Below are 14,019 nucleotides of genomic sequence, written 5' to 3' on the forward strand. Positions count from 1 at the left end.
TTTCAATCTAACTGAATTCATTCCGATTGGTGAATCTGAATGTAGTGTTTACATGAAAGCTAAACAAGTGATCGGTTGATGTGCGTTTTAACATTGCTAAGAAAATTCCCGCTCGCCACAGTAAACATAATAAATGCCGACTGTAGAACGCAAAAGCCGAATCCCAGACATTTTGGGCGATCTCGAAACACATTTTCGGGCAGACTCATCATGGAGACTCAATAGTAGCCTAGACTTGTTGTTTAACTACTGCGCTCTGTTACCGGTAGGCGTGGCCTCCTAGGGCCGCAAAGCAAGTGCATACTGGGAGTTGTTGTCTTTCATCCACATACATTTTCTGGCTTTTCTCAGTCTAGAAAGCTCCAAATTAAAAAAATAATTTCACATTTCTTCTACATAAATGACCCATTTTAAATACACATTCATTTTTCCAGAGGTGAAGTATCCCTTTAAGAGAGCACAGCTTGTGAACAACGGAGATTTCTGCCAAGACATCTGAACCTATTTGCTTGCATCACAGGGAATATTCACAAATAGCTGTTCAAGCACTATTGATTGTGACCATCTTCATGGTGAGCAACTTTGGAAGACACTTCAGGAGACATTCTCTATATCTAGTTGAATTATGAATCCATTTTGATCCTTTTGTCTTTTTCAGCTATCAGAAACACTAATTTCTTTGGAATTAAATTATACCAGCCATTGCATCATTGTTCTGGACATCGTAAATGACTCTTGGCTGCTTCTTCGGCTACTTAAACATCTTTGAGAAATTCTTTCCCGCCACTGATGCCTTTGGCTAACTAACTGGTGGTTTGTGAGACATTTTCACTTGAAAATCAGCTTTGGAAGAGTATGCGTTGTGAGAAGCACTATACAAATATATTAAAATGTAACTATGGGAAAAGATATTGGTTTGCATGGCTGACTGAGAAGCTTTGTTCTCTGGCCAGAGAGCTCATTTTGTCACACGGCCCCTAGCAAACATAATTCTGGCACTATGAAGTGCTGAAAAAATTGTGCCATCAATATTTGTTCAGATCATCTAATTCTAATTATTATTTCATACACCAAATGCCAAACAACCCTACACACTCTTTTCTCAAATTATGTCAGATAGAAATCAAAATTTACTTATTTTATCTTATAAGTTTGACTGTCATAATTGCAACTCTTTTTTTGTCATAAATATGATTTACCAAAGCATGAGTTTTTTCTTAGTTGACAGAAATGGGGTTCCATATTATTTTTGTAACTTTGTCCTCACCTCAACAGTTTTTAATCTTTTATTGTCTTGATAATATCAGTGATTGTGGGTCAAGAGGTCAAACATTCAAATGCTGTTTGTTTATCTGATTATGACCCAGATTCATTTATTTGTTCGGGCCATTCGAATATGAATATTGTAATTCCAATGGACTACTGAATAATAATAAAAACTCTTTGTAGTTGCATAATATTTCCTCTGTTACACTCATCTACTAAACTAGACCAAACCAGAGCACTGTAGGCGGGTTTATCAGATTAATACATTAAGTTTGGGGCGGGAGGATAAAGTTACGGAGACTCAACACCAATAGCACAAAGTCGCTGCTGTCTGTGTGAAAATGAGCAGCAGTGGCGTCCGACGCAGGGCTTCATCAGTGCCGGACTCAGACACAGACAGAGAACCAGCAGTGGCCTTGAAGAAAGAGATTGGACTCTTCAGTGCGTGTGGTATTAATGTGGGTAAGTCTAAGAAAGTGTCTTTTATGCTGTACTTTACCTCTCTTTATTCTCCTTCCACTTTATCTGGTAGAACAATACATGAAGATAATAAATACGCATATTTTGTGTCCTCTGAGATATTTTGAAGACTGGTTTAACTGTTTTTGTCCATACAATGAAAGTGAAGGGGCTCCAATGTATTTTTCATTTTGTGTTCCACAAGAAGAGCATACAGGTTGTATGATCACATATTATATTTATTCTATTATGTAATTTAAAATACATCATTTGAACACTGACTCCATCTTGGCAGAGCTAATGATACAGGAATTTCATGCAGGTTTATAAAAGGAGGATTATTCAACGGTGAAGAGATTTGTCAGTAGGACTATTGTGTTAGGTAGCAGGTTTAAATCTAAACTAGGTCACTACATGGCATGTAAATTAGACTTGAATGCAAGCTCACCATGTCTTTGCCAGTTACCTCAATGCTGGGTTAATGCATGTTATCTGAGATGTAAACTGTGAAAGTCTTTGGGTTACAGTTGGTCAGGTCACTATCTTCCTGTATTGTCCATTAACAGGTACTGTGGTATTGACAGTGTGTGTGTGTGTGTGTGTGTGTGTGTGTGTGTGTGTGTGTGATCATTTGCATGATCATTTTAAGATTTATATTTTTTTTCCTCTTGTTTGCAAACAATTAACATTAACCCCTGGTTTCACAGACTAGAGCAACTTGCACTGACATATCTTAAAATATGCTAGTGCCACTGTTTTGTCTCAAGAGCTTCACCAATGTTTTTTTTTTCTAAGGCATGTTTAAAAAAAGCTACTTAAATGTCCTAATTGAACTAAGGCCTAATCCTGGCTTAATCTAAGCCCTGTCTGTGAAACCATTTTCTGATTATCTGATTTTAACAAAAGTTAAGGATTTTTACTTCGTCCTGAATTAAGTGCAGGCCAGTGAAAAACAAGGAACATTTGATTTGTGAGGAGAGCAATCACATGTTTATTTTCTATCACCTCAATATTGCAATCGACACAACAGCCTCTTAAATGTCTGCAAAGTCTCAGTTAATCTCAAATTGCCCTTTTCATATGCCCAAAAAGGGCATACGTAAACCAATATCCTTCAAAAAGGTCGGATAAATAAAATAATGTTAAGTAAAATGAAATAATCAAAGCCTACTTGCACTGGGCGTGCTGGTTTCACCCTGCAGCCATGTATCTCCATGCATCTCATGTATGAAAAATGTGATTCACAACTACCTGCTAATGCACTCACATTCGTGTAAAGTCGACTTGTTGACATGTTTGGGTGAGTAAGGGCGAAATGCACAAGATATAGTGTCTTCAATGCCCTGTTGATGGCGATATTGCTGCTTTTGTAGCAGATATACACCCACCTGAGGATTATTAGGAACACCATACTAATACTGTGTTTGACCCCCTTTCGCCTTCAGAACTGCCTTAATTCTACGTGGCATTGATTCAACAAGGTGCTGAAAGCATTCAATAGAAATGTTGGCCCATATTGATAGGAAAGCATCTTGCAGTTGATGGAGATTTGTGGGATGCACATCCAGGGCACGAAGCTCCCGTTTCACCACATCCCAAAGATGCTCTATTGGATTGAGATCTGGTGACTGTGGGGGCCATTTTAGTACAGTGAACTCATTGTCATGTTCAAGAAACCAATTTGAAATGATTCGAGCTTTGTGACATGGTGCATTATCCTGCTGGAAGTAGCCATCAGAGGATGGGTACATGGTGGCCATAAAGGGATGGACATGGTCAGAAACAATGCTCAGGTAGGCCGTGGCATTTAAACGATGCCCAATTGGCACTAAGGGGCCTAAAGTGTGCCAAGAAAACATCCCCCACACCATTACACCACCACCACCAGCCTGCACAGTGGTAACAAGGCATGATGGATCCATGTTCTCATTCTGTTTACGCCAAATTCTGACTCTACCATCTGAATGTCTCAACAGAAATCGAGACTCATCAGACCAGGCAACATTTTTCTAGTCTTCAACTGTCCAATTTTGGTGAGCTCTTTCAAATTGTAGCCTCTTTTTCCTATTTGTAGTGGAGATGAGTGGTACCCGGTGGGGTCTTCTGCTGTTGTAGCCCATCCGCCTCAAGGTTGTGTGTGTTGTGGCTTCACAAATGCTTTGCTGCATACCTCGGTTGTAACGAGTGGTTATTTCAGTCAAAGTTGCTCTTCTATCAGCTTGAATCAGTCGGCCCATTCTCCTCTGACCTCTAGCATCAACAAGGCATTTCCGCCCACAGGACTGCCGCATACTGGATGTTTTTCCCTTTTCACACCATTCTTTGTAAACCCTTGAAATGGTTGTGCGTGAAAATCCCAGTAACTGAGCAGATTGTGAAAGACTCAGACCGGCCCGTCTGGCACCAACAACCATGCCACGCTCAAAATTGCTTAAATCACCTTTCTTTCCCATTCTGACATTCAGTTTGGAGTTCAGGAGATTGTCTTGACCAGGACCACACCCCTAAATGCATTGAAGCAACTGCCATGTTGATTGGTTGATTAGATAATTGCATTAATGAGAAATTGAACAGGTGTTCCTAATAATCCTTTAGGTGAGTGTAAACTGCTGCAGAAAAAGCTACCATGCATAATGTAACAAGTAATTGCATTATTCATCACAAATGTACTGGAGTAAAGAGTTAGTATATATACTTATTCAAAAATGTAGTCATGCAGAGAGTAAAAGTTGCTAACATCTGATGCTCAGTCAAACTACAAAGTAGCCAAAAAGATATGTAATAACTAATTACATTTACTCTACACCACTGACAAAAATAAAAAATGGAGGAAAGGGACTCGGGAAGGTGCTTAAAGAATAATAATAATGATCACCTGCAGTTCAGAGCTTCTGTATTTCATTAGTTCAGCTTATTTTATTAGCCTCGTCTTTTTTCCAAATCTCTAGAATTCCATCTCTTTTTGTTTCCAAACAAAGAAACTTTTCACTGCTCAACAGATGTTAAATATGAGCATTCTTAATATTTTACCAGACTGGTTAAAACCAGCCCTCAAGGTCACAAAGCAGAAGAAAACCTTAGAAGAGAAGAACACAGAGATTTTCTAGGATATATACAGTACTGTTCAAAAGTTTGAAGTCAGTAAGATTTTTTATGTGGTTGAAAGAAAGTCTCATTATGCTCACAATAGGCTGCCTTTATTTGATCAAAAATACAATAAAAAACAGTATTAATCAGAAAACAGGTATTTTAATTGTTTCAATTTTAATATATTGTAAACTGTAATTTATTCCTGTGATGGCAAAGCTGAATTTTCAGCAGCCATTACTCTTACATATATTTACTGTCACTTTTGATCAATTAAATGCATCCTTGCAAAAACAAACAAAAAACGTACTGATCCCAACTTTAGTATATGACCAGTTGTATATGGACATCCAAAAACCCATATTTGTCCGATATCCAAAACAATAGGCATTATTAGAGAGTTGGACCTATACCTTTCTTCGAAATTTTATACACAATCATTAATGAGCTACAATTAAAGTCCTTCTGTTAATTGCTGTTGCTTGTTTGTTTTTATTTTCCAGGTAACATTATTGGGTCTGGGATCTTTGTAAGTCCAAAGGGTGTATTGGAAAATGCCAGTTCAGTGGGTCTGGCTCTCATAGTGTGGGTTCTCGTGGGCGTCATCACTGCCATCAGTGCTTTGTGCTATGCTGAACTGGGCGTCACAATCCCAAAGTCAGGCGGAGACTATTCCTATGTTAAAGACATTTTTGGAGGTCTAGCTGGGTAAGACCAAGTCATTTTTTTTTGTAGATGTAATGTAATGTAAGGTCTTACAAGACCTTGTCTTCTGAATAGGTTTCTAAGGCTGTGGACTGCAGTGTTGGTGGTCTATCCAACTAGCCAGGCTGTGATTGCCCTCACATTTGCCAATTACGCATTGCAGCCTCTCTTCCCTTCATGCTTCCCTCCAGAGAGAGCTCTGGGTCTGCTCGCTGCCGCCTGCCTGTGTAAGTCACATTTAGAACATATACATTACAATATGACTGTCCCTGACAACACTTTTTATCCAAGAGTATGCTGGCCCTGCAGATCCAACCCTGCTTTTATATATTAAACATGTTTATAATTAAGTGCATCTAAAGACCTTGGATGCGGCTCCCTGGTTCAGTAGTCAGGACACTAGTGTCTCAATCGCAAAAATTCTTCCAGTGCACTGAAACGTTCACTCCCTAAAAGTCCCACAATGCACTGTGAAAACAAGGGAGCATTGATGTTTTCATACTCTAAAAAAAAATTGCTGCAATTAGTTATAACAACTCAAAATTTGTTGAGAACTTAAATATCAATTTAAAAAAAATATTAAGTTTAGTTAACTAGTTTAGTTTAGTTAAGTCAAGCACGGACACATACTTTAAGTTGAAACAACACATTTTTGTTATACTACTGTTGAATTTTCAGTTGTGATAAATAATCAGCAATATTTTTTACAGAGTATGTTCTCATAACGGAAGTTCTGAAGCGTGAAACATAAATCATGTGAGCCAACTCATAACTCATAATGACACGCGATAGATGATTTTCAAATACAAACCATTTCTTAATTATATTTCAGCATAAACACATCGCTAGGCAGGTAATGAACAAAATCTAGCTAACATTTATAATTTATTTATGGCTGAAATGTTGCATGTATATAACAAGCAAAGTGTTTATCATAATACTTTAAATAATATTAAAACATAATGTGAGAGAGATATCAGTTATGCTTTTGTTCATAAATACCAGTAGTGAAGTTGTACAATGAGTGTCCCAATGTGTAGTGAGCCAGGGTCCTTGCTGTCCTTACCAGTGCCCGAATTTGTGAACACGATACTGATTCACGGCCTAGGGAAGCTAGGGAGCTGATTGAGACACACTCCTTGATGTGTGTTCAACAAACGTGGTTAGAGTTGAAACTATGGACTCTGATGGAAGGAAAACAGAAGCCCTGGCCTTAAAAATCTCCTCATCTATCAAGTTATGGAAATGATTGCAATTTTTTATCACATAGCCTAAAAAAAGTATAAAAATCACTTTATACTTAGTCAAAGTTGGCTTGACCGCAGGTAACACTTTCAATCAGAAAAGTGGCTTTTCATAACCTCTTCTTGCTCAGGAACTGGTTCTAGATATATTAATAAATAATTGCGGTTAATGAACTGAAATGTCAGCTTTGTGACTCATGCTGGGGTTTTCCAAAAAAATATACTCACACAGGTCTGTATCATTTAGGGTTTTCTTTCGCAAGAGCTCAAATTGTACATAATGTGCAGACTAAACCATATGATTCTGGCTGATTCCAAAGCCATGGAAAAAATATTGTCTGGCAACTTTAATCATTGTGGTAGCTTAAACCTGTTGGCTGTTCTTGCGTTGTTTTAGTTCTTTAAACTAAAGCTGTTATTTTCATGGCCGTGAATATTGCAGCAACATATCAGTATTGATATGAGTGACATATCAAACAGCAGCTTGTTTTGTGTTTTCTGAATTTTAAGTTAGTATATTTATATATATACCGGTATAACATATGACTGACTTCATTCCTTTTTAGTGTAAATTTGCATGGTTACTGTCATCAAATTGAATTTGAATGTTTATAATTTGTTCTTTTCCTTGTAGTGCTATTAACTGCTTCAGTGTCCGCTGGGCGACACGGGTACAGGATGTGTTCACGACGGGCAAGCTCCTCGCCCTCTGCCTCATCATCATTATGGGCATCGTGCAGATCTGCAAGGGTACAGTCCATGGTGCTATAAAATCCATTCATTAACATCACTCAGATAAACATATTTTACTCATACTTTACTAATATTGTTTTCCATATTTTTTAAAAAAAAATGTCGTGTGTGTGCGTGTGTTTGTTTGTTTGTTTAGGTATTCCTAAACTGTCCCCAGGATGACAGTCTTTGATCTTTGACATTTTTTAATGCAGAGCATTTACTGTTAGGGAATAGAATTTTTTTAATACATTTTATGTGATTATCTGTCATCAGTGTCACATGATCCTTCAGAAATCATTCTAAAATGCTGATTCGGTGCCCAAAACTCATTTATTATTATCAGTGATGAAAACAGTTGTGCTGTTTAATATTTTTGTGGGAGTTGATGCATTTTTTCAGAATTATTTGATGAACATGAAGTTCAACAGAACACCATTTATTTGAAATAGAAATCTCTTTTGTAACATTATAAATGTTACAAAATACGTACATTATACAATGTCACCTTTATGTGTTCTCGCTAAGTGCCCTGTGTTCACAAAAGGCCTCGCAATAGAATTTTTTATTGTTGTTACCACTGCCATAAACATATTAGCACAAAAAAAACAGTCTAAATTATGTATCAGAGCAAGGAAACAATAAAAGCTTGTTTAACACATGCGCAGTATTAGATGTGAACATAAAGGGCTTGAATATAAGAGGGCAGGCATTAAGCTTAGAGTATTACATAGGCATACTTTTCATATTTGACCCATTTTAGCACTATAAACAAAAGAGCACAAATCCATTAAGCACAGACAAGCTCACATATGAAGTCGACTGTCATGCTGGGCCGTTTGTAGTCTGCTGCTTTCATGTGCTTGATATCCAAAGGACAAAAAAGGAGCTCTGAATGTCTTCTTAAAAAAATCCTCAAAGAAAGAAGCATTGATTTTGATAATGGGAAGTGTACTGTACAGTGCATAATACGCTTTTCTGCTGTTATAAAACTCATTATGCAGTAGTTAATTCAACTTTCTCCATTCATGTGGATACTCTCTACATGTTAATTCAGGCACAGCACATAAAATGCTTCTCTGTTGTGTCTCCAGGTCATTATTATTACAGAACATGCTTTTCACCCTTTCCAGCCTTATGACATGGGCCGCATTGCACTCGCTTTCCTCCAGGGCTCCTTCGCTTATGCAGGATGGAACTTTCTTAACTATGTAACAGAAGAGCTCATCGACCCCTACAGGTACATTGTCATTTGCCAGGGATGATATACACTCACCGGCCACTTTATTAGGTACCCCATGCTAGTAACGGGTTGGACCCCCTTTTGCCTTCAGAACTGCCTCAATTCTTCGTGGCATAGATTCAACAAGGTGCTGGAAGCATTCCTCAGGGAGTTTGGTCCATATTGACATGATGGCATCACACAGTTGCCGCAGATTTGTCGGCTGCACATCCATGATGCGAATCTCCCGTTCCACCACATCCCAAAGATGCTCTATTGGGTTGAGATCTGGTGACTGTGGAGGCCATTTTAGTACAGTGAACTCATTGTCATGTTCAAGAAACCAATTTGAAATGATTAGAGCTTTGTGACATGGTGGAAGTAGCCATCAGAGGATGGGTACATGGTGGCCATAAAGGGATGGACATGGTCAGAAACAATGCTCAGGTAGGCCGTGGCATTTAAACGATGCCCAATTGGCACTAAGGGGCCTAAAGTGTGCCAGGAAAACATCCCCCACACCATTACACCACCACCACCAGCCTGCACAGTGGTAACAAGGCATGATGGTTCCATGTTCTCATTCTGTTTACGCCAAATTCTGACTCTAACATCTGAATGTCTCAACAGAAATCGAGACTCATCAGACCAGGCAACATTTTTCCAGTCTTCAACTGTTCAATTTTGGTGAGCTCTTTCAAATTGTAGCCTCTTTTTCCTATTTGTAGTGGAGATGAGTGGTACCCGGTGGGGTCTTCTGCTGTGGTAGCCCATCCGCCTCAAGGTTGTGCGTGTTGTGGCTTCACAAATGCTTTGCTGCATACCTCGGTTGTAACGAGTGGTTATTTCAGTCACTGTTGCCCTTCTATCAGCTCGAACCAGTCTGGCCATTCTCCTCTGACCTCTGGCATCAACAAGGCATTTCCGCCCACAGAACTGCCGCTCACTGGATGTTTTTTCTTTTTCGGACCATTCTCTGTAAACCCTAGAGATGGTTGTGCGTGAAAATCCCAGTAGATTAGCAGTTTCTGAAATACTCAGACCAGCCCTTCTGGCACCAACAATCATGCCACGTTCAAAGTCACTCAAATCACCTTTCTTCCCCATACTGATGCTCGGTTTGAACTGCAGGAGATTGTCTTGACCATGTCTACATGCCTAAATGCACTGAGTTGCCGCCATGTGATTGGCTGCTTAGAAATTAAGTGTTAACGAGCAGTTGGACAGGTGTACCTAATAAAGTGGCCGGTGAGTGTAGGCTACAGTCAGCCAGTCACAAAATAATATCACAAAGTAATAAACCGCAAAAGGGAAAGGTCTTTGAGAGCTTGTTTTATTAAATCATTTTCATGCAAAATAAGTATAATCGAAACTATGGATTACTTAATTATTTTAACACATTAAACGGTCAATATTATTCGCAGAAGCGCAGAGATGTAATTTTCCACAACTGTAAAATTAATATGAATATAATATTCAAACTGTCATGTATAATGTACACTTTAACAACATAGCCTACATAATTGTTTCATCTGGGGATTCTATTGACATTAATAATGTAAATGACACCAAATCAGTGTGGTGAAAAGCCATATGAAATAGGAATTTTATGTCTCAATTTGTCTCCTACACATCATTGAAAATGAATAGAAAGTAAATGCAGGCTTTTGGCAACTAATCTGCTTCTCACATTTTTCTGCTGAGAAAGAAATCTCATGTATCAAGTAAATTCATGGATCTCCTCTTCAGTTGCAGAGGAGATTTCAACGGTATCTCAAACTGTTCGGGTTTATCAAGAAACCAATACTAAAACATCAGAGATTTCTACTTGAATATTTCTCATCAAATTCTTTCAAGATAAAAGTTATTTGGGCTATGCTATTTTATTGTGTTTGTTGTCTGTAATTTGTCATTTTATGAGAAATCTGGGACAAAGTGGACACTTAACTGAGAATGCTATTAATTGTTAAACATGCAGAAGATCATTAATGTATAACTATTGGGGTGTAATACATAATATAAATTTTAGCATTTTAAATACAGAAGAATTGCCGCTTGGGACAGATACAGCTTTAAAAAAAACGTCAAAAAAAATTACAATCGAGATTAAACCCATGTTTTAATTCTGTATTTGCAGGAACCTGCCTCACGCAATCTTCATCTCAATCCCTCTGGTCACTTTTGTCTATGTATTTGTGAATATTGCGTATGTTACAGCTATGAGCCCTCAGGAACTGTTGGCCTCCAATGCTGTTGCCGTGGTGAGAACTTTGAGTTCCTTCATTAGAAAAAATTAAACAGCCTATCTGACATTATTACTGAATGTCTGCTCACCTTTATAAACTTGATCGGGTTTCACCTTTCCCTTTCCCACCAGTGCCTACTTTTTCTCTTTTAATCTCAATCAGACCTTTGGCGAAAAGCTGTTTGGGATGATGATGTCATGGATCATGCCCATCTCTGTGGCTCTGTCCACCTTCGGAGGGGTCAATGGATCTCTTTTCACGTCATCTAGGTCAGTCTTAATGTGTTATTTTTCATTTGCTCCTTCAGTTTGCATTATATTTTGCATTCTCAGCATAATCATTATCAGGTTGATTGACAGTTGGTCTTTCACAGGTTGTTCTTTACAGGTGCGAGGGAGGGTCATCTTCCCCGTCTGTTGGCAATGATTCATGTTAACCGCTGTACACCCATCCCAGCTTTGCTTTTCACTGTGAGCTCTTTTTTTCTTTCCTTAAGTTATGTAAAAAAGCTTCTTTTTTTTCTATAAATATGCAATGTGCTGGTTGTTGCTTGCTTCTTGTAATTAAATCAAGTACTGATTTATTTTATAGTGTATATCAACTCTGCTGATGTTGTGCACCAGTGACATATACACCCTCATCAACTATGTTGGTTTTATCACCTGTTTTATGGGGTCACTGTTACCGGGCAGATTGTGCTTCGCATCAAAGAGCCAGACATGCATCGGCCAATCAAGGAAAGACTGATTCTTATTGACTTTATTTTGTAGTTTTGACATAGTGTTATTGAGCTGTCAGAGCCCAACATTAGCCTGTGAAGAATAATTATGTATAATTATAGATTTATTTATTTATTTTTGTATTGTGCATTTGTAGTCCTTTACTGAAATCAACAGGTTTCACTCCACAGGTGAGCTTGGTGTGGCCAGTAATTTTCCTGATTTTCTGGGCATTCCTGCTGATCTTCTCACTGTACTTGTCAGGTGTTCCTGTGTATCTATTTGGCATATATTGGGAAAACAAGCCCAAGAGCTTCAGTTCTTTTGTTGGTATGTGTTAAGCTGATTTACAAATGTCAGTTATTTGCATTAGACTAAACAGATTTGAAATGAGGCCTACAGAAGCTACTAGACACTCATCTGCCGTTGTCTGTCTATAGCTAAACTGACACACTTGGGGCAGAAGCTGTGCATGGTGGTTTATCCCGGTGAGGACAGAGATGGAAATGAAGACAAAGAGGAAGCTGAATAGGATTACATTATACAGGAAGTAAATTTACAGGTTTATTGATGGATATTCATTCAACAGCTTAAGCAATATGAGTGTGGTAGATTTTGAAAATGCAAAACAAACATCCACACAAATGTGGAGACTAATTTAATAATTAAAAAAGTATTTATTTTCATTTGTAAGACTGGCCTTAAGAAACATCCTTAGTGCAATACTGCCTCCCATTGGCAAGATTATTAGACGCAATATCAATTTTGCTGTTGCCACCGTTACAGAGAATTTTGTATTTTTATATTGAGCATAGTTGATGTTCTCTTGATCATTCTCTGGTGTTTGTATCCCCTGAATTGTATTATCTATTTTAAAATGGTTGAATAATTGTGGTGAAGATAAACACATATAATTTGTTTTTGCATTTGTTGTGTGCAATTGTTTAAGACACATTGAATAAAGAAAGAAATCTGTATAATAAATGTATTTACCAGCATGGAATCTTGCCAGCATGGAAAATGTCTGTAATTTAGGAGTAAATGGGAAGAATAGCATGCTGTGTCATATAACCCACATCCCACACCCTGCTTTCATGGTGGACAAGGACAACAAAACACTGTTTTTTTGTTGAAAAAAAAAACACAACATTTCTGTTGGCCTTTGCAGAATAGTGAAGGTACGGTAAACCAGCACAATTAGGTGACTGGAGAACTTAAACTTTACTTTAAACTGGTCTATTTCCACTGTAAAAGATTATATAATCAATAGGTTATTACAACATTTTTACATTGCTTTAACTCATCAAAATAAGTTAAGTAATTTTCAACTGTTTCAAGTTATACAAGATTCAGCTATTTTTTATCTATTGTAAATTCAACTTGAAATTACTTAAACATCCAAGTTGATTGTATTTAAAAATGTAAGGCATGCAGTAACTTTTTTTTAATAGTGTAGGGCCTTTCTCAAGGTTAAAATATATTAAGTTAAAAGAAATACATTTAATAACAACTAAAGGAAAGTTCAAAATTAACATCAAAATGTGATCGTTAGAATTGACTAGAATGTGTGACATCTACAGTTAAAATACTTTATACAATGTGCTGCTATTATACAGACCCCATTGTTTTTAGTGTGACTTTATTTCACTACAGTCATGTCCATTCTTTGTAAAACAAGTGGTATCTACACCCCCCAATCCTTCAATGCACAGTGCTGTCTAAGAACAGAGTTGACAGAGTTCAGCTCCTGAACAAATACTGGATAAATGAATGTCAGCTATGTTTCTAGCAATTTCACAAGTGTTTCATTCAGACACTATACTTAGTGAAGAAATATCCCAACAGTGTGACAATTAGTTGCTCAATCAACAAATTTATGTGGATCTGAGGTTCAGATATCAACTTTTCACTTCCTCGTATATATTCCAGTTTACCTAGTTCCTTTTTATGAGAGACTATCTAATTTATCCCAGTAACTTTTACCTAATACACTGTTCAAAAGTTTGGGGTAAGTTTTTTTTTAAGAAATTAAAAATTGTATTAAGCAAGGGTGCATTAAATTGATCAAAAGCGAAAATAAAGACATGTATAATGTTACAAAATATTTATATTTCAAATAAATGCTCTTCGTTTGAAATAATCCAGAAAAAAATCCTACAAAAATATTAAGCATATGCACAACTGTTTACAGCATTAATAATAAGAAGAAATGTTATTGTGACAAATAACTATCGGTAGGCCTATATTTCTGAAGGAGCATGTGACACTGAAGACTGGAGTATATGGCTGATGAAAATTCAACTTTAGAAATCATTATTTTAAAATATATTAAAATAGAA

General features: G+C 37.3%; 1 protein-coding gene across 1 annotated transcript; it reads left to right on the forward strand.

The window, feature by feature from the left end:
• Positions 1-1,262: 1,262 nt before the first annotated feature.
• Positions 1,263-12,598, forward strand: slc7a8b (solute carrier family 7 member 8b). The gene is given in 14 exon segments (XM_056241165.1): positions 1,263-1,728; positions 5,316-5,520; positions 5,593-5,744; positions 6,498-6,507; positions 7,396-7,511; positions 8,588-8,600; positions 8,602-8,733; positions 10,853-10,976; positions 11,124-11,230; positions 11,335-11,431; positions 11,553-11,619; positions 11,622-11,696; positions 11,870-12,010; positions 12,121-12,598. Coding segments are annotated over 14 exon segments (1,452 nt in total). The 5' UTR covers positions 1,263-1,607; the 3' UTR covers positions 12,213-12,598.
• Positions 12,599-14,019: the final 1,421 nt, after the last annotated feature.

The sequence above is a fragment of the Rhinichthys klamathensis genome, unplaced genomic scaffold (assembly GCF_029890125.1).
Source record: "Rhinichthys klamathensis goyatoka isolate OS25496 unplaced genomic scaffold, OSU_Roscu_1.1 h1tg000631l_1, whole genome shotgun sequence".
NCBI classification, from domain to species: Eukaryota; Metazoa; Chordata; class Actinopteri; order Cypriniformes; family Leuciscidae; genus Rhinichthys; species Rhinichthys klamathensis.